Source organism: Pteronotus mesoamericanus, unplaced genomic scaffold (genome assembly GCF_021234165.1).
Source record: "Pteronotus mesoamericanus isolate MK-2021 breed Mesoamerican mustached bat unplaced genomic scaffold, CSHL_Meso_final contig_180, whole genome shotgun sequence".
Taxonomy (NCBI): domain Eukaryota; kingdom Metazoa; phylum Chordata; class Mammalia; order Chiroptera; family Mormoopidae; genus Pteronotus; species Pteronotus mesoamericanus.
In genome coordinates, this window is record NW_026555076.1 from 473,633 (window position 1) to 501,098 (window position 27,466).

Below are 27,466 nucleotides of genomic sequence, written 5' to 3' on the forward strand. Positions count from 1 at the left end.
GCTGGCCGCCTGGGGGCGCCGCGACCTCGCACCGCCCTGGCCAACCCGTTTCCGGGCACCGGGGCCCAGCTCCGCCGTCGCCGCCATTGCCGCCGGGCGCGCTCTCCGCGCGGGGCCTCATCTGCTGCTCCCGTTACCGAGGCAACGGCGGCGCCTCCTGCACACCGACTGGATTTCTCTCTCCGCGCCATTTTCAAACTGTCCTAGCGCTGGAGCCAGTGTTTCGGGTGGAAGAAGCCAACGAGGAAGGCAGGCTCGAGGGCGATGCTACCGCATTCCGACGAAGCGGCGGCCGGAGCAGCGACCGGAGCTGCGGGTGAGGGCGGCAGCGGGGGTTGTAGGACCTGGCGGGGCGGCGACGCCTTCGCCTCCCCGGTGGCCCCCGGTGGCCCCCGCGGGCCGAGCTCGGGCGCTGCCGGGAGGGAGGCCGCGCGGGTGCGGGAGGAAGTGGGTCCGGGCGGGACGAGGCTCGGAGTGGCCCGTACACTCCGGTTCCGACACATCTTCCCTTTAATCGGGACCGTAAACTGCGGGCCGGAGGTCGTCCTGGAGCTGCTGCGGCTCCCGGATTGCCTCCTGCCCGGCTTTCCACGGGCGTCAGTGCTTTCCGCGCAGACCTACCAATACCGACGGATGGGTTGATTTAAGTTAAAATGCCCTTTTCCTATAAGAATCATGCTTGCTCTTTGTAAACACAGAAATGCCCCAAAGTTATGGACGAAAGCTATTTGTTCATCTTCGTCCCACACCTTTGAATATATCCTCTCTACCTTCCAGTCTACTATTTTAAGGAAGGAAGGACGCCAGGACAACCTCACTTAAGGTTGTGTTTTGGTTTGATTTAGCCCCTGTGCATACATACGTACGCACAGGAGACTTGACCGGAATAAAATGTACTGGTGTTCAGACGTCACCCCGCCGCCCCCCCCCCCCCCCCCCCCCCCCCGCACGCCAGAGTCAAGCAGGTGGACAGTTCTAAATGCGTATGCGTCTGCGTCTGTGTCTGCGTCTGCGTGGGGGACGCCACACCTAACGCTTTGAGTTGTTTTGGTACAAACTTTCAGTGTACCGCTATAATGGAATTGAGGCAGGGGATGGAGACAGTAGCCCCATGGATGAGGAATGTCTAAACGTGTTTTTTTGTCCTTGGGAGGACATTAACCTTTTCTATCTGTTCTGTGTTGATGATTCTTTAATTCACGTTCATTCACTCTCTGTCTGTCTCTCTCCCTCCCTCCCTCCCTCTCCAGAGTGTTGGGAAGTATTATTTCTGGGTAACCAAACTTGGTACCAAAGGGAGGAAGTGTTTTGAGTGTTGAAGTCCTGCTAGTTCTTGGTTTGACAGGTGTTATCTCTGATGTCTCCAGGAGTTTCTCTAAAACACCGTGCATCCGTCAGGTCCCTTTTGTGGAAGGAACCTAGAAAGTCCAAAGGGACACCACCCAGAAGAAGAGGTTAGGGAGAGTGGAAAAAGACAGATTTGTAGAATGGAGTAATCAAGGATAGGTACACGTGATTTGGAAAGTCGAGGTGACATGATACAGAAACCAGAGTGCTGGACAGGACCAACAGACCTGATTGCCCACCTGCTTTGTGGCCCTGTGGTTTGGGAAAGTTAATCTCTTGGGGGTCAGCCTTTCCTCATCTTTGAATAGGGAGGTCATTCTCGACCTCCTCTGCCTTACTCAGAAATTGTGAGGATCAAATTTTTCGTGTATTCACGGTTTATAAAGCATGAAGAACAGTAGAAATGTAAAAGTTTTTATTTGGCTTAGAGTACTAGGACTATATTTTCCTGGCAAAGGTTAGAAAAGAGCAGAATTTCCAAAGACATGATCTTTGGATAACTATATTTTAGGGCAGATTGATAGAAAACATATTCATAAATATTTTCAAAAACAAGCATAAAAACGTTTATAGAGCACTTAGACGTTTATGTGCTTTTTATAATTGAAGTAGAACTTACATGGTGAAACTCACAGATCTTAAGTGTACCTAACTGAAAAGCTTTGGTTAATGGACATGCGTTTGTAACCTCTAATTAACCCCAATCAATATATTTTCAATCCAGGAAGTTTCCTCTTAACCCTTCCAGTCAGTCTGCACCCATCCACAGCCCCAGGCTGTTACAGTTTCTCTCCACATAGTTTAATTTTGCTTGTTCTTGAACTTTTTATAAATGGAATCATACAGTGTACGAGGGTGGCTTCTATTGCTCAAATAATGTTATTCAAATTCATCTTTGTGGTTGATATGTACGTATAGTTCCTTGCTTTTATTCCTGGGAAGTATTACATTGTATAAATATATCACAGTTTATTTATCCTGCTGTTGATGAATATATAGTTTGTTTCCAGTTTGGGCTATTATGAATAAAATTGGTATGAATATTCTTGTAGAGTCTCTTTGTACATTCTTACTTTCATGTACTCAAATAAATATCTAGGAATAGAATTACAGAGTTATGTAGTAGGAGTAGTGTAACTTTATAGGAAATTACCTGATATTTTCTGCAGTGATTTTCCACCCTAATCGACAGTGTGAGGATTTCAGTTGCTCCAAATCCTTGGTAACCATTGGTCATGTACTTTTAATTATGGCCATTCTAATATGGGTGAAATTGTACCTCATTGTGGTTTTAGTTTGTATTTCTCCGATGACTAATGGTATTAAGCACATTTTCACATAATTATTCCCAGTCATATCTTTTGCAAGGTGCCTGTTTCAGTCTTTAGCCCATTCTCTTATGCTCTTTGTCTTTATTAAGAGGTGAATTGCAAGAGTTCTTTATATATTCCTTATACAAATCCTTTGTTAGATATTATTAACATTTTCTCCCACTTTTGTTTGCCTTTCGTTTTCTTAATGGAATATTTTGATGAGCAGACATTTTTAATTTGATGAAGCCCAATTTTTCAAGTTTTTCTTTTTTGTTTAGTGCTTTTTAACGATGCTTCTCTAAGGGTTCTCTGCCTACCTCAGGCTTGGGAAAATATTTTGTTTTCTTCTAGAAACTTTATTGTTTTCACTTATACGTACAGGTTTATAAACAGATACTCATTTTAATGCAGCAACAAGAATATCATAAGTACTTAATTTAAATCAATCTAAATGTTCCAAATATGCATACCTGAAGACAAAAAAAATTGCTTCCTATTAAAGGAATCTTTTCTTCTTATCATGAGATGATATAATAGCTGTAACCCTGACCAGTGTGGCTCAGAGGGCTGGGCATCATCCCGCAAGCCGAAAGGTCACTGGTTCAATTCCTGGTCAAGGCACATGCCTGGGTTGCAGGCCATTTTCCCTAGTTGGGAGTGTGCAAGGGACAGGATGGGTGTTTCTTTCTCTTCCCCTCTAAAAATAAATAAATAAAATCTTTAAGTAATAATAATAGCTATAATAATAGAATGACATTTCACTCTTTTCTTTTAGGACTTTAATTTTTGGAAGTGAATAAAACTAGTTTTGGAAGACAAGATGACTACAGCTGCAGAAAGGAAGTATATTAATATTAGAAAAAGACTGGATCAGCTGGGATACCGGCAGACTCTGACAGTGGAGTGTTTACCTTTGGTAGAAAAACTTTTCAGGTAAAGATGAAACCACAGTTCTAAACCTGTATGATCCTTAATCCCATTTACCTGGTTTCTGATTGAACTTCATGCTTCAATAAAGCAATGGGTGGATTTTCAAAAAGCCCTTAAATCACCTGAAACACATCTGTTCCTCTGAGATCCTACTCCTCCATCATCAGTTCAGGGCCTCCCCACCCCCGGATCACCATTCACGCGATACCATCCAGAGGAAACATTCCTGAGGGTTTTCCCTGTGAATAGTAGTACAGGTTTTTTAATGTGATTTTCTGATATGACTGGGAGTTCTGTGTTGGCCTCACCTACTGGTCTTTAACTACTAGTAATATTAATAATGGTTTTCTAATATGTGGTTAGTCATTTCTTTAGCTGTCATATGTTACCTTAACTGAAAGATCCTTTGTGATTTTCCTGTCCACATGTGCTCTATTACAGTGGTTTGAGTCTGGAGCAGGGAAATTACTTAGGGAACTATTGCAAAAGGACAGTGATTTTCAACAGGCGTGCCACAAGAATTTTTAAAACCTGCAATACCAGCCCTGACTGGTGTGGCTTGGTGTGTAGGGTGTCATCCTGCAAACTGAAAGGTTGCTGGTTCGATTCCCTATCAGGGCACATGGCTGGGTTGTGAGCCAGGTCCCCAGTTGGGGGCATGCAAGAGGCAACTGATGGATGTTTGTCTTGGGCATTGATATTTCTCTCCCTCTTTTCCTCCCTCCCTTCTCCTCTCTCTAAAAATAAATAAATAAAATACTTCAAAAATGCAGTATCTGAGTATTTAGTCAGGGGCACTGACTTCTTTTTCCTTAGACTGTTATATTAAAAAAATGACAGTACCCAACACAATAATAGTCATCAGGTGTGACTGAACCAAAATTATACCTATTTTTTTTTTCAGATTGGCAAAAACTATGTATTTTTTGCTATGCTGCAGAATTTTAGTAATTAGTTTATTGTATGCCATGAGATGGAAATGGTTAAAAATCACTATAATGGGACTATAAGAGATGATGATGGAAAAGAGAGAATGAATGAAAAATATTTTGTAGTCTTCAGTATGGCCCTCAAAACCCTTCCTGATGCAGTCTCTGCAGGTTCATCTCCCATGTATTGAACCACTTGAAGCTCCCTAAACATGTTGTACATTCTCAGCCCTGGTCTCTCCACATGCTGTTGTATCTGCCTGTAATGTTCCTCTCTCCTCTCCCTCTTCCCTTGCCCATGTGCTTGGTTAGCTACATATTCTGCAGGACTCTGTCATGTCTGTTACTTGCCATGTTAACTACTTATTATTATTGGAAACTACTTTTTGACTTCCCTTTAGAATTCACGCTCCACGAGACTAGAGATTAACTTTATCACTGCTATACCTAGGGCAGACTGAACAAATAGTAGGCACTGAAATATTTGTTGAGTTTATCACATAGTATTACAACTTTCTGACAAACTGTCAGTGGACTATAAACTCCACCTTGACAGTGGATTCTTTATTGTGTTCTCTGTTCAATAAATATTGTTGGAGTAAATATTCCTCTGATCTATGTTCTTCAAGGTAAGAAACTGATTCTTATTTATTGTGTACCTGGCACTTAGCATATAGCAAGCACTCAAATATTTTCTGAGTGAACAAATAAGTGTCCCAGATTCCACAGGATCAGGTGACTGATAGGAAATGGGGGAATGAGCGCGGGGGGAGAGTAAAGGTGTTTTTCTAACTGTGTGTATATAACTTTCAATCAAATCTTGTTTTGAGAAATTTCTTAACACTTCCTGGTACCTTGAAAGTCTCCTTATGTTTGTTTTGGATTTGGGTTCACTTAACATTAACATATTGAAGCCTCTTATAATTATATTTTTAGTTATCAAAAAGTTAATGGAATGTTTCCTTGTATTTACATTTTTTGTTCTTTAATTCTAGTGACCTAGTTCATACAACAGAAAGTCTTCGGAAATCAAAATTGTCTGCTGTGAAAGCTGAAAAAGAAAGTGCCAATTTTGATTTCATCTTGGAACCTTATAAACTTGAAAATGCAAGATTGAGCAAGGAAAATAATGAATTATACCTGGAATTAATGAAACTGAGAGAACAATCAGCCCAGGACATTAAAGGTAAAATTTCGTGAATTTTTTTTAAATGCCATGCTTTTGCCCATTTCATTTTATTTGTAGGAAATGCTAGTGTAATTTTAAAACTATAGATTAAAAAAATGTGATAATCTTTTTGCTATCAATAAGAAGAGTTCCTGAGAAGGAAAATAAATTTTCAATCCTTATCTGTGTTTGTCTACACTATATCTGGATTAAGTTTTTAGATTTACAGTTGCTATAGAAAAGATTAAATGCTGGAACTGAGGGAATATTCTTGAAACAACTTATGTTTTTCATATACTGAAAATAGGAGGATTAAGTGAGTTAAAAGCCATATATCATTCTGATTCTTTAATACTCCACCTTTGAGCTAGAAGGCACAATAAAATGATTTTCAAAAGTACTGGAAAAAGTGGCTATATTATTATAAATTCTTCTTACATTTAGCTGAAAGCCCTGTCCAAAATCTGGCATGAATTTTAATTTCTTTGCTTCATACACAATTTATTGGATCAAAAGTCATAGTTTAGATTAAGCTCATACAGCAGAAGAAAACTATGTGCTTGATGACTTATTTACAGTTTTGTTAATAGTGGTAGAAAAGGTAATAAATATCCTTTCAAACAAGCATGCGTAAGAATCAGGTAGAGTGTTTCAAATTGATGACTTTTTGTCTTTTGTGAAGTGGAAGAATTTTATAGGTTTCTTGATCTGTAAAGTAGTCTTTAAATCTTTTAAGAGTTGAAAACTACATTGAAGAAGTGTACACGTGAAACAGCTGATCTGAAATTTCTAAATAACCAATATGTTCATAAACTCAAACTTTTGGAGAAAGAGAGTAAAGCTAAGAATGAAAAAATTCAACAACTTCAAGAGAAGAATTTGCATGCTGTCGTACAAACTCCTGGTAAGTCTATTTCTTCTCCAAACAAATTATATACATCTAATCTTTTAAAGATATTTAAACTGTTAACTCTGAAATAAGGCTTTAGATATTCTTGCTTAGACTTTAGTATTTGAAAAGATATGTTTGGATAGTCACATAAACTTTCATTTATTTCTGAATAGCCACATAGTATTTCTTACAGGTGCTTAGAAACTTCAGGGCCCAGGATTTTATTTCCGTAATCACTGTTTTAAATTCTCTTCCCTATTATTGTTACTATTTTAGTTATAAAAGTAATCCATACTCAAAGGATATGGAAAAGATGTACTTTTGTAATTTATGTTACTACTTTTAGCTTTATGCTCAGTAGTTCTCAAGGAAGAGAAAAGAAATGATGGGGCACATTCAAGTTGATGGTTGGTCGAAGACTGTCCAGTGCTAGTGACAAGATTGTTAATATGTATGAACCACAGGATCAAGATTATAGAAGTAAATGAGGCGTAGAAAAGCGTTGGATAGTGAGACTAGGTAGAAACTGAGAGATTAAAGAGCATGGTGTGGACCAATAGTAATTTGGTCAGGTGAAGATTACGATTAGAAGGAAGTTGAAGATCTAGAAGCCAGCATAGTTCCAAGTGGCGACAGAGACCAAGCATAGTCATGTTACTGCATGCTTGAGGCTGAATGGAGAGGAAACTCATGCGAGTTGACAGATTAGGTGGGGAAGAATCTGTGGCACTCAAGATGGCAGGAAATGAGATGGAGAGGCGGGCTGTGAGCCCATGACAGAAGGGACAAGGAAAGTGAGAAGGATCTCAGGAGTAACTAGAAGGTCGAGGAGAAAAAAGGATAACCTGGTTTCCTGAGAAAATAGTGGGACGGATTCCAGAGAGATTCAGGAGGTGCGATCCCTAGATAGTAATGAATGTGGTGGACTTGGAAGGTAAGAGGAATTCTCAGATTTCTGTTTCAAGTGACTCAGTGGGTGGATGATGGTACTGTTTCTAAGATAAGGAATGTGGGAGGTAGAGCAGGAATCCACTTTTGCATGTGTTGAGGGTGTTCCATGGGACATGGACATTGAGATTTCTAGGATAGTGGGTTAAGTATATCTGATCTTAGAAGTGTAGTCCCAGACAGATATTCAGGCTGGGAGTCATTGGAGTATCTTGGGAATTGAAACTGTGGATACGTAGGAACTATCTAGTGAGATTGTGTAGTCTGGGAAGAGAGGAGATCCAAAGACCGTAGGGAAGTTTGTATTTAAGAGACTGATGGAAGAAGTTCATTGAAAAAACTGAGGAACAACCAAGGAAGAAAATCAGTAGATAAGGGAAGAAGAAAATGGTTTATCTTGTATAGGTATGTAAGTACAAGAAGATCATTTAAATACTTTTGAGTCGGTTGCTTTATCCTGAAAACAAGAGATAAGAGCATACCAAATTTGTTAGGATTCTAAGGAAGACAGAGCTGTGGGTTATTTTTTATTTTTATTTATTTATTTTTTTTTTGCGTGAGGATCAGTGAGTTTTTTAAGTACGTGTCTAATTTTGGTTAGCTGCCAGAAAAGGTATCCATGTGGTTTGCACTAAGGCAGGGTGTATTTATTCATAAAAAGAAATAACTCTTGCTATTTTTAAGGATAATTAATTAAAACATTCCCCACTAATTCAGGTTATAGCATGATTTTATATTACAGGTGGCATTCCATTATATACTAGTTTTGCTACTTAAAATTTCAATTATCTGCTCTTTTGGCATTGCTTAGTGAGCATGTGTATTAAGGCAGTTCTTTCTGTCTTAAGTTCCTTGTTTGACAGTTTTCTATTGGCAGTGACTTTTTGAGCTCACATAATAAATGCCACAAGGTACACTCAAGTTTTAATCTTGACAATATCTGGTCCCCACCTAGTGGAAGAGCAAATTAAATCTGAACACACATGCCAAGTGTGCAGAAAATAAAACTTGGGTCTTACCACGTCTGTTGAGGATTTCAGGAGGACATCGTTTAAATATCAGGGTGGGTATTTATTTATCAGGGAGAAAGTAGTTCATCCATATATAATATGAGCTAGAGACATACTTTATAACAAAAAGGTTAACCTTGTGGAATATTTAATTCTAAGACAATGGTTTGTTTCTTCTTACTTTTTTGAAATACATGTTTGTTCTTTTAGGTGGCAAGAAAAGAAGTATTGCTTTCAGGCGCCAGCGTATGCAAATTGATGAGCCAGTCCCTCCTTCTGAAGTCAGTTCCTATCCAGTTCCTCAGCCAGATGACCCTTACATTGCAGACCTCCTGCAAGTAGCTGATAATAGGTAAATTACATAATTTTTTGTTGACTTTAGTTAATTGATCAGTTGATTAACTGTAAATTTCTTGACTGTAGGGCTCTTGTCTCTTTTATTGTTGTATCCCCAGTGCCTAGCAGAGAACTTTGCACAAGAACTCAGTAAATAACTTTCTGAATATAGGATGTTTTTACTTACAGAAACTTTGATTTCCGATAGATCACTGACGTTTCTGTCCATACTTGTTTTACAACAGTTTAGTGCCACCTAGACCCTATTCCAGTAGAGTTGTTTTGATGTTTAGTTTCATCATCGAAAGTAAAATTGCCTTTTCCTAGACCCTCTTATTCAGATTTATGTCAAATGCTGATGGAGATGGATAGATTTGTAACTGACTCTGAAATTCTTGCTTCACAATTCTTTAGCTCTGTATGTTTATATTTGCTTAAATTGGAATCAGATATAAATTTCGTTTCAATTAAAACTTTGTTAAGTTTTTGAGGAAAGGCATGATATAAGTGTTTTGGGAATGTAAAAATGACTAATATGGTGTTGCTGCTTTTGAGAAGTTCAGTCTGGTAGTGAAGAAGAGACAGGAGAAATACACAAAAATCCCATTAAGAGAAGTATAGGGGGTTCAAAGAAGCAAGAAAGCTCTAGTGACAGCTTCTACAGTCATAGATGGAGAAACATTTTAAAATATGGGACACACCAACAGAGGTAGTACAGATAACTTTTAATTTTGTAGGTTATGCAGGGACTATGGGGCACTTTATTAATCTTAGTATAACAGTCTAAAAATGTACTTTGGTTGAGGTACTCATTAGGTTCCCCTAGCTCAGTTATCCTCACACAATATTATGTACTTGTATTTGTATAGTTATCTGACCTTAACCATGAAGTAGTTTGTGTTCCTCCATTACAGTTATAATCTAGGACTTCTTAGACAATGTGTTAGTATTATTTAAGGAGTTTTTTGGCTGCATATATGTTGTTTTCTGCCCTTATCTTTCTCCTTATCATTTTTCTTTTCTATCAAGCAATCGTAGGTGGCATTAGTCTCTTGAGTATCTTGTTTTAATTTGCATGTGCATATTGTGTTTTCATTCAGTCATTTGTGCTTATATATGAGCGCAGTTGCATATGTATTCTTCTCTTAGCCTAGATTAGTAGAAAATGTTGGTTCCAGTAGTAGCAGGGGACAGGCTGTGTCCAGTCTCTCTTACTCCTCTCCATGGAATATCTTTCTTGAAAGCAGACCTGACTTCAGGCTTTATCTTTCCCGTTGGAAAGTGGTTGTGTCACATATGGTGTATGTTAATACTTGGAAAGGTTGAATGTCGTACAAATACATTTGGGCAACTGTAGAATTCAGGTAATTTTGACAAATCTTGGTTCTGTTAGAATTAACAAGTGCCAGAAAAGAATAGCTATTTTTTTTTTTTTTTGCTATAATTACTTGGGAAATTGTAGTATTTCTCAATATTTTTCTTCTTTCCAGGATTTTAGGGTAGATAGGGTCAGTAAGGATCAGAAAACCCATTTAAGACCCTTACTTCACTTAATAATCATGAATTTTAGATACCCTCAATTTTCTGAACCTAAGAATTAACAGTAGCATCTCAAACAGTTGTCCTAAGGATCCAAATTCAGTAGCAGATCTGAGTTTTAAATTATTTACCACTCAATTTTTTTATCTGTCCTTAAGTGATTAACTCTACAAGATGATATTCTCTATGCATGACACAACACTTCGTAATTCATTGAGAAACAGAAAGTAGAGAATTTATAAAAGAATGTATCTAGTTTTATTTCTTTTTATTTTGTATTTCTTAACAAAAATATAGTGGTATTAGTTATGAATGTGTTTCAGAATTCAAGAACTTCAACAGGAAGTCCATCAGTTACAAGAAAAATTAGCAGTGATGGAAAGTGGACTGAGAGATTATAACAAGCAGGTAGGATTTTTATTTATTTGCATAGTAAAGATGAGATTAGCATACTTTGATTGTAAATAGAGTTGAGTTACATTCAATATTACTGATACAGAGCTTTTATACAGCTTTTATCTTTGTCATCAATTTGTTAATAAAATTAATAGCTGGAATGGCTTAGATGGCTTTAGAGCAATTCTGGTCTATTTACTTCATTATTAATTTAGGTGAATAGTAGTTTTTTGTTTAGTTTTGTCACTTTGTTTTTCTTTTAGGTGAATCATCTACTTCCCCAAATAATAATTTTATGACCATATTACTGTTTTCATCTAGGGGGTATTTTATTAAAGTATGCAATGCTTTATAATGGTCTTTTAATTTGTTTTTTACTCTAAACTTATAAATTTCATCATTTTGAACATAATTCTCATTGCAAGTTAATGTTCTATTGCCATATTTTTTGTTTTTTTCTTTTCCTACAAGAAATAGTCTCATAAGACAATTTTCTGAAGAAGTGGGGGAATTAATAGATACAGATGTAGATCAAAACCATACAACATTTGTTCTTTTATACTTTCTATTGGTATCTTGACCAAATTCTGATTTGGGTAATTACAGGGTTTCTTTCTCAATATGCTTCCTGAAGTTTAAATTGGGTAACACATTTTTCATTTTCTGCATTTTTTTGAGTGATGTGATTTGTACATACAAATATAGATTTAACTTATGTGTTGGTATAACTCTTATATTCATAAAGTATTTTGAAGATTATTTGGATAAAAATGGAGTTAAAAGAAATTATAGTATTTTCAGTCAAAAAACTTACTTTATGGAGAGAGGTTGATAATATCAAATATGCACATGAGGTGAATATTATTGGTTTTTTTTAACCTTTATTCACATTTTCATAACATTTTTTCAAAGTACTTTATGAACATAAACCCACCAGTCTCACCATCTCTACGAGATGGCTGAGGTTTCTGGAGCAAACATCTGACCGCTCTGATGGAAACCACCAATTTATTGTTGGTTATCAACCGTAGCTAAGTCCACTCTGCTGCCTATCGTTTTTTCCCCCTTGAGTTCTGTTTTTCTCAGCACATACTCTAAATTTTGCCGTTCTCTCAAACCATTTCTCCAACCTGTTAGTTAATTCCCTCCTCCTAAGGATATCACCTTGTTTCAACTTCCTGCCTCTACCTTTAAAAGTAGCAGTATTCACACTCAGGCTCTCAAGACTTAATGGGTAGGATAATGTTCTTCCTGTTTAAGGTTTAGTCTTTCTGCTTCTGTTTTTGGTCCCATTTCCTTTCTTCTCCTTAAGACTTTGCCTTAATCAATTATTTTTTCTTTACCAAACTCTTAAATGCCCTCTTTATTCTTTTAAGCTTCGTAATAGTCACATGAGAAGGTGCTGTGGTCGTCATCACTGCCATCCCTTATTAGCTTGCTAATGCCTCCTCCTTCCTCACTGCAGCTTCTCCACAGCATCTTACTCTTGTGTCTCCACTTCTTTACCTCCTGCTCACTCTTAACCTATTGCAATGTGTCTTCTCCCCTGCATCCCATGCCCACTACATAAATCGACCTGGTTAATGACTATTGATATTAATTGCTAGATCCAAAAGGATTCTTTTAGTCTTTATCTTCTTGATCTACTATGTAGTATTTGACATCATTGATAATTTCTCACCGAAACTCTTCCATGACTTCATTTTCTTTTGGTTTTCTTTTCTTTTTTTTTTTTGCACCGTATAATTTTTTCTTTGCTTTTTTCTTCCTTTGCCCATTCCCTGAAATATTACTGTTTTCCAGGATTCTGTCTTTGACCCTTACTCCTGTCCCCTGTGTTTTCTCAGGTGGTCTCATCTACTTTCTTGATTTAAAATATTGCCTTATGTTGATGCCTCCCCCAAACTACTTCAGGCTTGAACCTCTCTTCTGAGCTCCAGACCCATGTATCCAGCTTAATACTGGGCATCTCTACTTGGATAAAGGCTCTTCATACTCATTTGCCTAGTACTGAACTTGTCTTCTGCCTCAGATCTCTTTTTCCTTCTATGTGCCCTCCTTCGTTTGGTAACATCACCATCTGCCCAAGCCAACATGCTGTAGTCTTTCCAGATCTCCTCTCTGCCCTTCACGTACTGCTCGTCAAGTTCTGTCAGTTCTCCTGCCTCAGCACTCCTTCCAGTTACTTGTTCTGCTCTACCCTACCCCACTGTTTTATTTTTGGCCTTAATCATCTCTCATCCATTCCTACAGTACATTTCCCTGCCTCTGGTTCTGTTCTTTCAAATTCATCCTTTAGCTGAGAGTAATCTTTCTCCTTGCCTAAATATTCAGTGTTTATCATGATTAGTTCCTGCCATATTCTTCAGACTCATCTTCAGCCTTTAGTTTCCTTGTGCAGTACAGGCCAGTCATACTGAGCTATTTCTTCTCCCTCAAACGTACCTTGTTCTTTTGTGCTCTGTGTCACTGCCTGGAGCATCCTTCCTCCTCTTCATAGCATCATTATAACCTTTCTGAGCATAACTTATTTGGTAAGACCTGCACTAATTTCCACAGCTATACACGTAGCATGAAGAGTAAATCACTTTATTCCCTTAACTACTTTGGTGCCACATACCTATTTCCTTTATTCTACCATTAAAAACATATTGCACAGCAGTTGGTTTACTTGCTGGTTTTCCCTGTAAAGTTGTGTTCCTGAAAGTCAGGGGCCATGTTTTATTCATATTTGTATACCTAGAACTGTGTTCAATAATTGGTGAATTGAATGCTTGTTTATTATCAATTTTTTTTAAACCAAAACTTGAATGCGTGTGGGTTTTTCCAAGTCCTTGCATGTGAGTAAGTGTGAATTTGTGATTGACAGTGATCTTTTTTATTATACATCTGTTGTTTTCTAAATGATAGATAATTAATTAAATTCACACAAGCTCTCTATACTTTTTGAGTTTCAATAGCAATTCATTTTTCTTTGTGTTTTAAATTTGTTTATTTTACATTTATTCCACTAAGCACTGAAGTAATTCAGAGTCGGTTTCAATATACAACAGTTTCTTTCTTATATAAATATGCCAGTCTTAGAGGAGGGAGGAAAAAACCCAAAAACCAAAGTGGGAAGAATTTATTGAATTGAAATACCATGTTGACAATTCTTATGTTGGCATTTGCTGTGTTTTTTATTTTTGCTCTACATATATGTATTTCACAATCTCATAAAAGTGTGGGTACATATATGAATGTTAATCTCTTATATACATTGTTCAACATAAGAAAATGGAAGAATAGCCAAATAAATGTGTATTCAGTGTTCATCGTTTTTGTTCAAAACTGTATTTTTAAAAATGATATCATGACTATGTCTTCAGATTGAACTAAGAGAAAGGGAGATAGAACGGCTGTCCATTGCCCTGGATGGCGGCCGCTCCTCCGACATCCTCTCTCTGGAGACTAGAAACAAATCCAACGAAAAGCTCATTGCACATTTAAATATTCAGGTAATGACTTCTATCATAATTTTACTGAGGATATAAACTCCTAGCTGTTTACAATGGTTCATGGGTTTTTAAAAGTAACAGAATTGTTCACTGAAGTATTATGTGCAGTGGGGAAAATTTGATAGAGCCATTGTATTCAGGTATAAGGGGCAGCTATTGAAAAATCATGTTTGTAAAGAATATTTAATGAGGCAGGAATATATACACCATAATGTTAAATATTTAAGAACAGAATAAACTGTAGATACAATGTGATTTTTAATTTACTTTAAACAAAAAACCCTGGAAGAAAATAAATCAGAATATACTAACAAAGTTTATGTGATGGGATATTTATGACTTTATTTTCAAAAATTTTGTGACTATTTTTTTTAATAATGTAGAAAAGAGGATTTAAAGGTAAATACAAATATTAAACTTGTAGTTTTAACTACTTATGTAATTGATTCTCTGCCATGCATTTGACCTAAAAGTGAAAGAACAGGTTCAATGAGCATAACACATGACCTTTAGAAATTTAGACATATCCTTGCTGCCCGGGATGAACCAGAACAGAGTAAGGCACCAGTAGCAGCAGTAGTTCTAGAGTAGTGCTATCCAAGAAAAACAAAGATTTTATGAGCCATGTATGTAACTTAAAATTTTCTAGTAGCCAGATTACAAAAGTAAAAAGAAACAGGTAAAATTGATTTTAATAGTGTATTTATCTCAATATATCTAAAATATTATTTCAATATATAATTCATGTTTTAAAATGTAATTAAGGTATTTTATATTCTCTTTGTTTTTTTTGTGCTAAGTCTTTGAAATCGTGTGTATATTTGACATTTATAGCACACCTGAGTTTGGACCGGCTACATTTAAAGTGCTCAGTAGCCACAAGTGGATGCTGGTGGCCACTACCTTGGATAGCATAGCCTAGAGTAATATTATCATTGTTATATTTTCATCATAGTTTTAGAACTTGATGTATGTTGGAAAAGTGTTCACACAAATTTTTTACTTGTCCTTTCCTTCTATGCTTAAAAATGGGTGGTTTTATTAAACAGCACATATTCAGTTTTGCAAATCAAAACAATATAAGTTTGCAAATGTAAAATAGTTGTGGTTTTAATTTTTGGTATTTTAAAAATATAGTATTTTGAAATATTATTTTGGAAGTTTAGTACTTAGGATAATTTTCCTTTTCATATTTCTTATAAATTACAAATTCAACTTAGGTTGACTTTCTTCAGCAAGCTAATAAAGACCTGGAGAAGCATATACAAGAACTTATGGAAACCAAGGAAACAGTGGCTACTGAAGTAGTTAATTTAAGTAACAAAAATGAAAAACTCTGCCAAGAATTAACTGAAATAGACCAGTTAGCACAGCAGTTGGAAAGACATAAAGAAGAAGTGCTTGAGACTGCCGATAAAGAAATTGGGGAAGCAAAGGTATGTGTAGGTGGTGGGAGTGTTCCTTCATTCTCCGAGAACACGGTGAGCGTGGGCCCTTGTGATAGCCATTCGGGTGTTTTGGCTTGTTTGTTTTGTAATTCATGGTTTTCTAAAGTGTTTAATGCTCTAAATGCTTGCACTTGTTCTAGTTATTTCAGTTTGTTTCTGAAACACACCTGTTAAGGTAGCTCTCTATACTGTGTCCTATTTTCCTTCAAGATTTCCATCTGTCCTTTTATCTCTGCATTTTGAGTGAACTTCAGAAGTCTGTCGTTTTTGTCATGTTGTGCTCATAAACCCTTTAAAGGTTTTTTTTTTTAAATACTATATATGCCCTTGAAAAATTTTAAATTGGTAGCTGATATTTTCTATCTTTAAATTTATGTAGATACCAAAGATGTAATTTCATCGATTGTAAATATTGACCTCTTAAAAGTGTCACATCATTCTTCTAAATGTAGCCACTAGAATCCAAATGACCCTTTCTTTAAATACTCACAAAACTTTATCCTATGTTTGAATATGTTTTTATCACCACCCTATTAAATGGCTTTGTAATAAAAAAATTACATAAAGTGAAATATTTCATTTTTTGCAATGTCCTGTAACTCTAAGGTTCAAAGTGTTAACACTTTCCTCTGAATACTGTTATCATTACACTTATTAGTAATCAGAAGTTAAAGTGACATATCACATATTTTGGTAAATAGTTATTAAATAAAAAACTAAAATTTTATTGGAAATACACGTCTTAGTAAGATATAATGGGAGAAAATAGTGTCTGTCTTAAAGTTCATTTTGGCCAAACCCAACATTTCAGATTATCTTTTTGTATGGTACTTCAAAAGTTGTTTGTATCTTGAGACAGTGTGACATTAGATGTTTGTCTTTATTTTGAAAAATTGTGAGAAAGAGGGTAGGAAAGGAGAACTCACATGACCTAGACCAACAGTAGATTCTCAGGTAAATAATATTTAATAAAAGACTATATGTGCAAATTAAGAAGTCAGACATTGATTTCTTAACACCATGTGTATATAATAGTTTTAATTAATACTAGAAAGTCTTCGTGTTATCTCAGGAATGGGTATAACCTAGGTTGAAGACCACCATTATTGTACATCATTAAATTAAGTTTGTAGAGTGTCACCTCCACTGACTAGTGAAATAGATTTGAAACGACCTCACCATAATACAGGCCGTGTGTGAAAAGCCCACAGCTAACATCATACCCAGTGGTGAGAAGACTCAAGTCTTCCTCTCAGATCAAGATAAGGCAAGGATGCTCATTCCCATCACTTCTGTTCAGTATAGTACTGGAAATCCCAGCCAGAGCACTTAGGCAAGAAAAGGAGATAGAAGACATTCACATTGGGAGGAAGGGAGTAAAATTATGTTTCCAAATGACATGACTGTGTATGTAGAAAACCCTAAAGATTTCACACACATGCACACACACACACACGCACGCACATGCCAAAACTGATAAATCCAGCAAAGTTGCAGGATACAAAAGCAACACACAAAAATCAGGTGTGTTTCGATGTGCTAATAATTAAAATCCAAAAAGCAAATGAATAATCCCATTTACAATAACATCAAAAAGAATAAAATACTTAGGAATAAACTTAACCAAGAAAGTGTACACTGAAAAACATAAAATATTGCTGAAAGAAATTAAAACCGTTGTAGTACAAGAGGATCCAGGCTGGTGGTAACAGGTGGGGAGAAAGCAATAGGACAGGAGAATCAGGAAGCGAGAGTGCCGTGAAGATGAATTCTAAAACCAGGATTCAAGGACAGTCCAACAAGTACACAGGCAAAAAAGGGTTTACAAGTGGCCTTCTTGTTTCCGTTGTTACAAATGGGTCCCGGTAAGCATCCAGGATTCCAGGAAATTAAAGAGAAGCCTCAACTTTGTCTCCTCTTCGTTGAAATATAGGCTTAGGTCTAAAGCCTCAGATATCACTGGTGAGAGGGAGTATGAATCACTTGAAAAATGGTCTTATTTGCAGTGTGACTTAGTTCTAAGTATTCTTGATTTTTAGGTGTTTATCTAATAGGACTTTTATTCCTAGAAAGAGATTAAAAGAAATCTTTCTGAAATGCGGAATCTTGAAGAAACAATGGCAAAACTTCAACTGGTAAGTATATGTCATAATGAATCACCAGAACTTCTGGTAAGAAAATTTTTATACTTTGTTTTATGTACCTGTCTTTAACTTAGAGATAATTTACACATTATAATATTCACTCTTTTAAATGACAATTTAGCAGTTTTGGTATAGTCACTAAGCCGTGCAGCCATCACTGCTGTCCAGTGACAGGACATTTTCATCACTCTAGAAAGAAACTTCGTGCCACTCCCTATTTTCCACTGTTCAGCCCCTGACAACTGATAATCTACTTTCTGTTTCTGTAGAATCCCTATCCTGGACAGTTTATGTAAATGGAACCATACACAATATGTGGCCTTTTGTGCCTGGCTTCTTTCATTTGGCACGTTTTCAAAGTTCATACTTGTAGTATGTATCCAGTGCTTCCCTTTTATGGCTGAATAATATACCATTGTGTGGATATATTTCATTTGATTTATATTTTTATAATTTCTTAATGCTCTATAGTACTTGGCAAGTTAAATTCAAATTTGGAAAACCTGTTAGGAATTTTATATTCTTTTAACTACTTCATGATTTGTCAGTTTATAAATATTAAAACTAGAAGTCAATAATTACTTGATGACATTCTTGACTTTTATTAAAATACTCATTCCTCTTTTAATAGCTTTGTTTGCTAGTGCAAACCATTTTCCTAGTCCTGTTATTTGTTCTTCAAATTGGAATGTTAGTAATCATTCCAGCATCAGCCTAGACATAGAATATTGTCTTATTTGGTATACAGTTGGCAGAATGTCTTGTTTATGCATAGAAATTCCTGGGTGGTCACCCAAAAGATTATTGAGGACTTTTTTTAATAACCTGTTAAATTGGTGAGTTTCTGCTAAGATTGGAAACAAAGACTAACACTAATTTCCAGGTTTTCTTACCATGTATACTCTGTATACATTCTAGTGTGCAAAATGTGCAATGCTCTGGTGGCATAGGACAAATTTAAAAATGAAGCTATTGTGATATGTGGGCACATAGTACCTGCTCAAATACCTGTTGATTTTTATATGCTCACTATGGGCAACATATCACAATGACTTTCTTTTTATTCAACTGTAGTCATTCACTTCAATTCAATATTGAATAATTGAATTAACTAAACCTGCTAAATGTTGTCTACTCTATTGTGTCATAGATATTATAAGTTTCTCCCATGAGGTCAATAAACAGAAAGTAGACAAACATCTATATGTTTGATGATGTTTTTACATTGTAAAACTCTGCCTAAGCTTCAGAAGCGCAGGGATTTTTGCAGCTTGTTTGCCGCTGTTGTTATGCACACTGTAAACGGTTAAATGTGATTGAAAGTGCTTGTCTCAGAACTATAACCAAGTTTTTTACCAGTGTTGGTGGACAGTAAGATGTTGCTGTACTTACTTTCTGACCTGTCATTTGCGTGAGTGCCATATTTTACGTATTTGAAGATAAATATTAGTATCTTTAGCTAACATGAGTTAAGCACTTGCCATGTGCTGGACACTGCAGAGTGCTTCACATCATAGATTTGTTCTCACCAGGGCTTCCTGGGCATCCAGTTACTGGTCTTATCCCCGTTGTGCAGATGAGGCTGGGAGAATAAGCAACACAGTTACAGATGCCTATGGTAGTCTTTGAAGCACGGTGTCTTCTGCCCTCTTTTAAAAGTGAAAAAGCTTTAAAATTTTTTATTGTACAAGTACATATTTATTTTTTAAATATGGGACAATTTACTAAAGAAATTAAAAGAAAATAAAACCTAATAACTACTACTCAGAAAAAAAACACCATTGATTTTTGGATTTTATGTTGCTTTTAGCTGCAATTGATGATTAATTTAGTTGAAACCATGTATTTGACTAAAAGTGTTTATGTATGTATGTGTATATGTATGTGAGTTACTCTTCAATAAACATGCTTTTAAAAAATATCTATTTTAAGTGCTATAATATTTTATAAAATTGTTTGAAATCGTGATTAAAGTATTAAAATTTTCAGGAATTAAACTTATGCCGTAAAGAAAAAGAGAGACTGAGTGATGAACTCCTTATGAAATCAGACCTGGAAACTGTTGTTCATCAGCTTGAACAAGAAAAGCAAAGACTTAGCAAAAAAATTGAAAGCTTTGCAGTTACAGGTAAAATATAAAATGTTGATAACTTAAAAAGTGATTGAGATTTCCTCTTGATGTATTATTTTCCTTAGTAAATGGTCATTCATTCATTCAGTGGGTATTTTTAAAATGCTTGCTGTACAACAGGAACCATGCGAGGTACTGTAGATGCAATAGGAAACCTTTATCCCTCAAGGGCCTGGCAGAATTCTTTTTATTTTCACTAGTTAATAAAGGAAACCCTGCTTTAATATTTTCAAATAGAAGTATATCCTTTGAGGCAGAACAACAATAGAATTATTTAAGACTAAAGGGAAGACTATTCTCTAACTGAAAAATTGGAGAACAGAATTTTTGTAAGGATATGCAGTTCTATCACTTAAAAGTACACACGCACACACACAGACACACACACACACACACACACACACAAATGAAATAGGCTACTTTTCTGCCAGGTACTAGTCCTAAATGAGATTTTTTAAGGAACATGTAAGAATTCATTCATTCATCCATCCATCCATCCATCCATTTGACAAATGCGTATGAGCCTGCTGTGGGCCAGGCTCTGGTTTGGAAGCTGGGATATTATGGTAAATAAGACACACAAGGTCCCTGCCCTTGTGAAACCTTTGTTCAAACACTGGTTTGTCTTTCTAACTGGGAGTACATAAAAAAGATTCATTTTTCTTCTTTCCTCTCAATATTTGCTGCTTTGATATCTAGCAGTTATAGGTGATATACAAAACAGTTAATGATTTTTGGTAGCTTTCATTCTAAAAGTTATTGATATAGTTTATTTGGCTGATTCATATCAAAATGCAACACTTTTAAGATTGAATTTCTTTCATTTTCAGAGAAAGAACTAACTTTGGAAGTTGAAAGGATGAGGCTAGAGCATGGAATAAAACGTCGAGACAAGTCACCTTCTCGTTTAGATGCATTTCTGAAAAGTATAGAAGAAGAACGAGATTTTTACAAGAAAGAGCTAGAAAGACTCCAGCATATAATACAGCGAAGATCTTGCTCTACGAATTGTTCTGCACGAGAAAAAGCTCCAACAAGTAAAATGCTAGAAAAGGTAGTATCTCTTTATCCGTGTAACTGATAAGACAAAAGAGTATGTCTTTGAACAAACTTTTCTGGTTTATTACTGTATTAAATCTAACTGTTCATACTTGCTTTTAAAAACTCTTAATATTGATTTGTGTTTTCTTCCATGACCTATACTATGGGAACACCACATTAATTCAGAAAGCTACTTAAGAACAAAGCATGACATACTGATTTCTGGAAATTAAGAAAAGATTGAATAGCTCATTGCATATATGGGAGGAGTGCAAGGGCATCTGGGCTTCCAGAAACTGGAACAAGGAACTCATGCCAACGGACACTTCTTTTCTTTCTAACCTTTACTTTTGGTATCAGAGGCATTTTCTCTCTCGAAGCAGAGTGGCTTTGTCCACATGGCAAGCAGCATGGCTTCATGCCACTCCCAGCCTTGGACTAGTCAGAAGAGTGGATCACATTGTACAAACTAGGCATCTTCCATGTTAATCACACAACAGGAGAAGACAGTGAGTTTGGCAGGCAGATCATCCCATTTCCACTACAACCACATTTACAAGTCGGTAGTTGAAAGATGTATACTAGGTAAAGTTAATCATGATTCACGAGAGATTAAAGTCATGAGTCTCTATTTTAGATCTTAATTATTTTCACTGATTTATAAGTATCATTGTTTTATGAGTATCATTTGAGTTCTTTAGATTTTTTTTCATTTTTTTAATTTCAGCTTTGATGCTGCTGGTGTCCTGGAGGCTTATTACCCTAACATTATTACACACTAGATAAAATTAGAGAAAGTTGGGAGTAAAGTCACTAAAACTCAAAATATTTGATTTCAGACTTGGCTGATTTCATCTTTTTCCTGAAGACTCTGTCAATTGTCAAATGGTTTTGAGTTGTTTTCTGATTAGACTTTGTTTTTTAACCTCATTGGCTAATGGCTGAATTTGATTTACAAGTGTCAGTATAAACACTATTTTATGTTATCTATTATGGGTAGAGTGAATTGGTGAGAAAATACGGTGTAAGTTAATTTAAGTTACTGAGTTATTTTTTAATCCCCATATGTACTTGAGACTCACAAAAAATAAATCACTAAATTGATCACTTCATTGTGTAGGAGACTATTTCACAAAAATCATTGATCAATCAAGTATTTATTAACTAGAACTAAGTAGATAAGTATCTCAGAGCTTTTAACCTAAATACTCAATTCAGTTGCTTGTTGTGGATTCAGAACTGAATGACAAATAAGAGATTTTGGTCAGGTACTGGTAAAATCAAAAGAGACTTTTTCCCCTTTCAATTTTATTTACTTCCTTGAAATGTTCTAGTGTTAACTGACATGGATAAAGAATTCATTTTCCAAAGTTTGGAAGTTGAGGTGTTCAGAGCATTTTAGAGTCCCAGTGATAAATTGGAGGCGTGGTGTAGAAGTGGGTATGTTCGTCAGTGAAATGGGTGAAGTGTAAGACAGTTGTGAGACTGAGAACTAGAGAGTGCATCCCCGCTGAAATTGGGTAAACCATGTTTAGAAACCCTTTGTTGGCAAACAATAAAGACAGCTCCAAAGCTGGATTTGGTATAAGCTATAAGTTTTCAACCTCTGCTTTATGGGAAATTTGGGCACATTTTCTTGGGATTACAATAACTCAGAAAAAAATGGACATTTTTAATGTCAAGGATCTTTGTCAACAGTACATCTGTTGATTCTCTGTTGTCTGTGAATGGGGTGAGGGAGGGCATGGTCTCCTTCCACCTTGTACTCACCATGGTTCCAAGTACAGGTTTTGAGTATAGTGTAGTGGTGAGTGCATTGGAGTTGGAGGCCTGATAAAACTTCTAACTCCACAAGCTGACTTTATAAACTTGGACAAATTATCAAACTTCATGGAACTTGTGGTTTCCTCATTTGCAAAGTGAGGAAAGTAACTAAAACCTCTTGTGAAGATTATATGAGATGATTTTCATAAGGGTCTAGAGTAAAGTCTAGTTCCTAGTAAATGTTTCATTTTCTTATTATTTGCTGGTTTGAAACAAATCGGGTCTCGGTCAAAAGTCAGGTTCAGTTCCAACAGATGTATGTATACCGAGGCACTAGAAATATGAGGTACAGTAGACATAATTTTTAGCCTCATAACACTGACAACTGATCATGTTCATGTGTGTGTTGAAAATAATAGAGTGATAAAAGGGAGTTATTAACAATTATATATTAACACAAGTGTAAATATCTGCACAGAAGATACATTTAGAAAAAAGCTAGAGTTCCTGCTTAAGAAGGCAAGTTCCTGCTTAAGAAGGCCAGTCCCTAAATGCCTCCTGGGGAGTTCACACATTCTACCAGATACCGTGCTAGGCACTGAAGATGTGGGTAAGAGCAGGCACCTACTGTGTCCCTTATACAGCGTACATTTTAGTGGTTACTACATACATTAAATGTGTAATCATATGAATAACTTTATAATCTCATTTACAATAAATGTTAATGAAGAAGGAATACAGGAAAGATTCAGAAGTCTATGAGAGTGTATAGAGGGAGATCTAAGATTGGAGAATCTAGACGGACTCCTCAGAGAAAGTGTCATTTAAGCTGCGACCTAGATGATAGTAAAAACAGTCAAATCCTTATTCAAGTGCTCCTTTTCTGAAATCTGTGTAGACCACCTCCTTTCTGTGAGATATTTTTATTTAGGTTATAGATTTTATTTTACATTTAAGCCTTGATTAAGCCCTCAAATTTTAATCTGTTTTTGTCTGGTAAGACATTGTATCATTTGAGGTGTCCAGATAACTAACCTCATTGCTTATTTAACCAAGAGGATAATTCATTTCCAAGGTGCAGGTGAGGGGTACCCCACAGATGTCTACCATTTACCAGCTCTAGATTGGACATGGTATGTGCACAGGAGACACTGAATAACAGGTCATGATGTTTTCCAGTGTATCCAGTTATTTGATTATCCCTACCTAGGGCTTCTGGATTTAGTACTTTAACAGTAAGATACCATAGATCCCAAGTCTACATTTACCATCTTTATTTTCAACAATTGCTGTGAAGATAGTGGATCTTTTGAATTGTACTGAAATAATAGGTACAACCTTGTTTTAGAAATGTTGGAAGTAGTTGTTTAATGTACGTACACTACTTGGTAGAAATATTTATGTTTCCCTGATTGCGAAAAGAGACCTCACATTGGTTTAAAGCTAGGATAGTTGGGGGTTGTTGTGTCTAGGCCATTAATCTTAGCTTGTCACAGAAAACACTGAGGGATGCGCGAGGCTGTTACAGTTACAGGCACTGGCTGAGCAGGCACACAGTGCCGCCTAGTCCCTGCCCTGGAGATGGTTATAAACTAGTGGTTCCCCGCAGTTAGCACAGTTAGCACGCACCAGAATACCCTGGAGGGCTTGAGAACCAGTTACTGGGTTTTGTCTCCACGAAGTTTCTGAGTAGGTCTGGGCTGGGCCCCAAAACTTGCCTGCCTAACAAGTTCCTAGATTCTGCTGATGCTTCTGATCTAGGGATTACACTTTCGTTACCACCAGTATAAATAACTCCAGGAGAATGACAATTGAAGGATCAGGTGGGATCTGATGAAATAGTATCGTTGACAGCTGGGTCCCTTCCTGTGAATTTGAAGGCCAGGAAATTTGCCCAGTACTGCCAACCCTCTCATCTCCTACTCTCATGATAGGTTAAAAACTGTGTTCCACAATTGCATTAAAGGAACTTTGGATATTTTTATCTGTTAGCATCTTTCAGTCAGTCTCATCACCAGCATCCTTGTGACAACCTTATGGTGGTGATTATAACAAATGGTAACTTCTGTTTTTAAATTATGTTTCAGGGTGATTACAGTTCTGAAATTCATCTGATCACAAGAGAAAGAGATGAACTTCAACGTATGCTGGAAAGATTTGAAAAACATATGGAGGATATACAGTCCAATGTTAAATTATTGACAGCAGAAAGAGATAAACTCAGTGTTTTATATAATGAAGTAAGATATTGGTTATAATTAAGTCAACAGATTATACCAGAACTAGTTAACTATAATGGAACCAGTATGTATCCTTTAAATTATTGTACTATATGGACTTTGTGGTATTCCTTCAGAATTAGAATTATAAGTAGTAGTTTCTACTATGATCCTGTTCCCAAAGCAGAGATTTCTATTGTTTTTTCATATTTGTTCTTCTTTTCTAGATTATTTGTCAGATCAGTTAGAGATAATCTACTTCTAAAACTATCTGGAACAGGTCTTAGACTGACTCTGAGCCAACCAAATTAATCCTTGGGATTCAGACAGGTTGGAATTTGTCTGTCAAGCAGTGGGGAGCAGCCACTATTGGTGCCTACTGGATACTAATGACTTAGGCTCTAGTGAGGAAACTCTAGGAAAGAGGGAATCGATATGGTTTGGCCCAGTTACAAAGCCTCAGCTGTCAGGCCCAGGCGAATCTAAACAAGGCTGGGTATCAGTCACCTAAATTTGTTCCCCTGTCAATCTCCTGTGAAATCCCCCTGTCACTTCAAAGTAGGAGGACATGCAAGTTAAAAGGTCGATTTGAAAAGCTGTTTTCACTTTTGGGATTCTGCAGTACAAATTAATCCATTTCCAGGCTTCCCTTAGTGTTGGCTAGATTTCAACTTTTTTGGATCTGTTTAATTACTAGTTTTCCATCTGCTGCTGGTTTCCAAAATTTTGTGGCTGGCACCTCCCTCAATTTCTATGTATTATTATTATTATTATTTTTATTAATACTACTACTACTACTACTTTAATCCTTTACTCTCATTTTTTGGGGGATTTGGAAAGAGAGCAAAGGTAGCATGTGTTTATTTTGGCTTTTTTTTTTTTTAACTGGATGCGTATCCAAAGTGTTATTTATATCTTTTAATTCTTTAGGCTCAGGAAGAATTATCATTACTACGACAAGAATCCTCCCAAAGCACAGTCTCTCATAACATCGTTAGTCTTATGGAAAAGGAAAAAGAAGCTGCAATATCTGACTTAAGAAGGGTTATGGCAGAAAAAGAAGCTTTAAAAGACAAGCTAAAAGTAAGTAATACAATTGATTTATTTTTGAAAGTTATTTACTGAGAAAAAGGGAGGTCTTTCTATATGTTTTTCTCTAAGTTACTATTTAGAATGAACAACTATTGATAGGTCCGGGATTGGCAAACAATGGTACATGAGACAAATCTAGACCACAGTGTTTTCGTATTGCCTGTGTCCTAAGAATGATGTTTACATTTTTAAATCATTGAAAAACTATCAAAAGAATAATTTATGACACATGAAATTTTTGAAATTCAAATTTCATTGTTGGTAAATGTAATTGGAATATGATGCCCATTCATTTACATGTTCTGTGTGGTTTCCTTTTTGCTTCAATGGCAGAGTTTAATAATTAATATAGAAACCGTAGGGCTCATAGGCCAAAAATATTTATTATCTAGTTCTTTATAGAAAATAATTAATCTCTGATTTCAATAGGCAGTTTCTTATGTGGAGGGACATTATCTTCTTTTTGTAAAAGAGTTATATTTAGATATTCACATACTATACAATTCACCAATTTCAGGTGATTTTTGGTATATTTACAGTCTTGTCAGCCATCACCTCAATCAATTTTAGAGCATTTTCTTTAATTCAGAAGAAACCCTGTGCCCTCTATCACCTCCTCTCTGTTTCCCCCCAGTCTCCTCAGTCTGAGGCAAACACTAATCTACTTTCTGTCTCTATAGATTTGTGTACTCTGGACATTTCATGTAAATTGAATCATTCAGTATGCGGTTTTTATCTCTGGTTTCTCTCATTTAGCATAATGGTTTCAAGATCCATTCATGTTATAGTATGTATCAATACTTCATTCTTTTTTATTATGGAATAATATTCCATTGTATAGATAGAAAACATTTTATTTATCATTGGTGTGGTTTCTACTTTTTGACTATAAAGAATAATGGTGCTATGATATTCATGTACAACTTTTTGTGGGGATGTATATGTTCACTGATCTTGGGTATATACCTAGGTTCATATGATGACTATATTTAACCATATGAGCAATTGCCAGGCTGTTTTCCACAGCAGCTGTACCTTTTATGTTCACACCAGCAGTGTATACACATTCTCAGCAACACTTGTTATTGTTGGTCTTTTTTATTATCGTCATGCTGGTAGATAGTAGCACCCATTGTGGTTTTGTTTTGCATTTTCATGATGGCTAATGATGTCGATCATCTTTTCATGTGCTTAATTGGCCATTGGTTTATCCTTTTTGGAGAAATGTCCATTTAGATCCTCCTTCACCCATTTTTAAATTGGGTTATTTGTCTCATTATTGAGTTATAAGAGTGTATATCCTCAATAAAATCTCCTTTATT

At 36.2% G+C, this 27,466-nt stretch overlaps 1 protein-coding gene across 1 annotated transcript in view; it reads left to right on the plus strand.

Moving 5' to 3' along the window:
• Positions 1–230: 230 nt before the first annotated feature.
• Positions 231–27,466, plus strand: part of CEP135 (centrosomal protein 135) — a 58,207-nt gene continuing 30,971 nt past the window's right edge. The window contains exons 1-13 of the mRNA XM_054566764.1: positions 231–316; positions 3,436–3,593; positions 5,515–5,705; positions 6,424–6,591; positions 8,748–8,889; positions 10,736–10,820; positions 14,177–14,305; positions 15,526–15,741; positions 17,823–17,888; positions 19,887–20,025; positions 20,859–21,082; positions 24,921–25,073; positions 25,983–26,135. Of these exons, the coding sequence (XP_054422739.1) occupies positions 3,481–3,593; positions 5,515–5,705; positions 6,424–6,591; positions 8,748–8,889; positions 10,736–10,820; positions 14,177–14,305; positions 15,526–15,741; positions 17,823–17,888; positions 19,887–20,025; positions 20,859–21,082; positions 24,921–25,073; positions 25,983–26,135 (1,779 nt within the window). The 5' untranslated portion in view covers positions 231–316; positions 3,436–3,480. The remainder of the gene's footprint in view (positions 317–3,435; positions 3,594–5,514; positions 5,706–6,423; positions 6,592–8,747; positions 8,890–10,735; positions 10,821–14,176; positions 14,306–15,525; positions 15,742–17,822; positions 17,889–19,886; positions 20,026–20,858; positions 21,083–24,920; positions 25,074–25,982; positions 26,136–27,466) is intronic.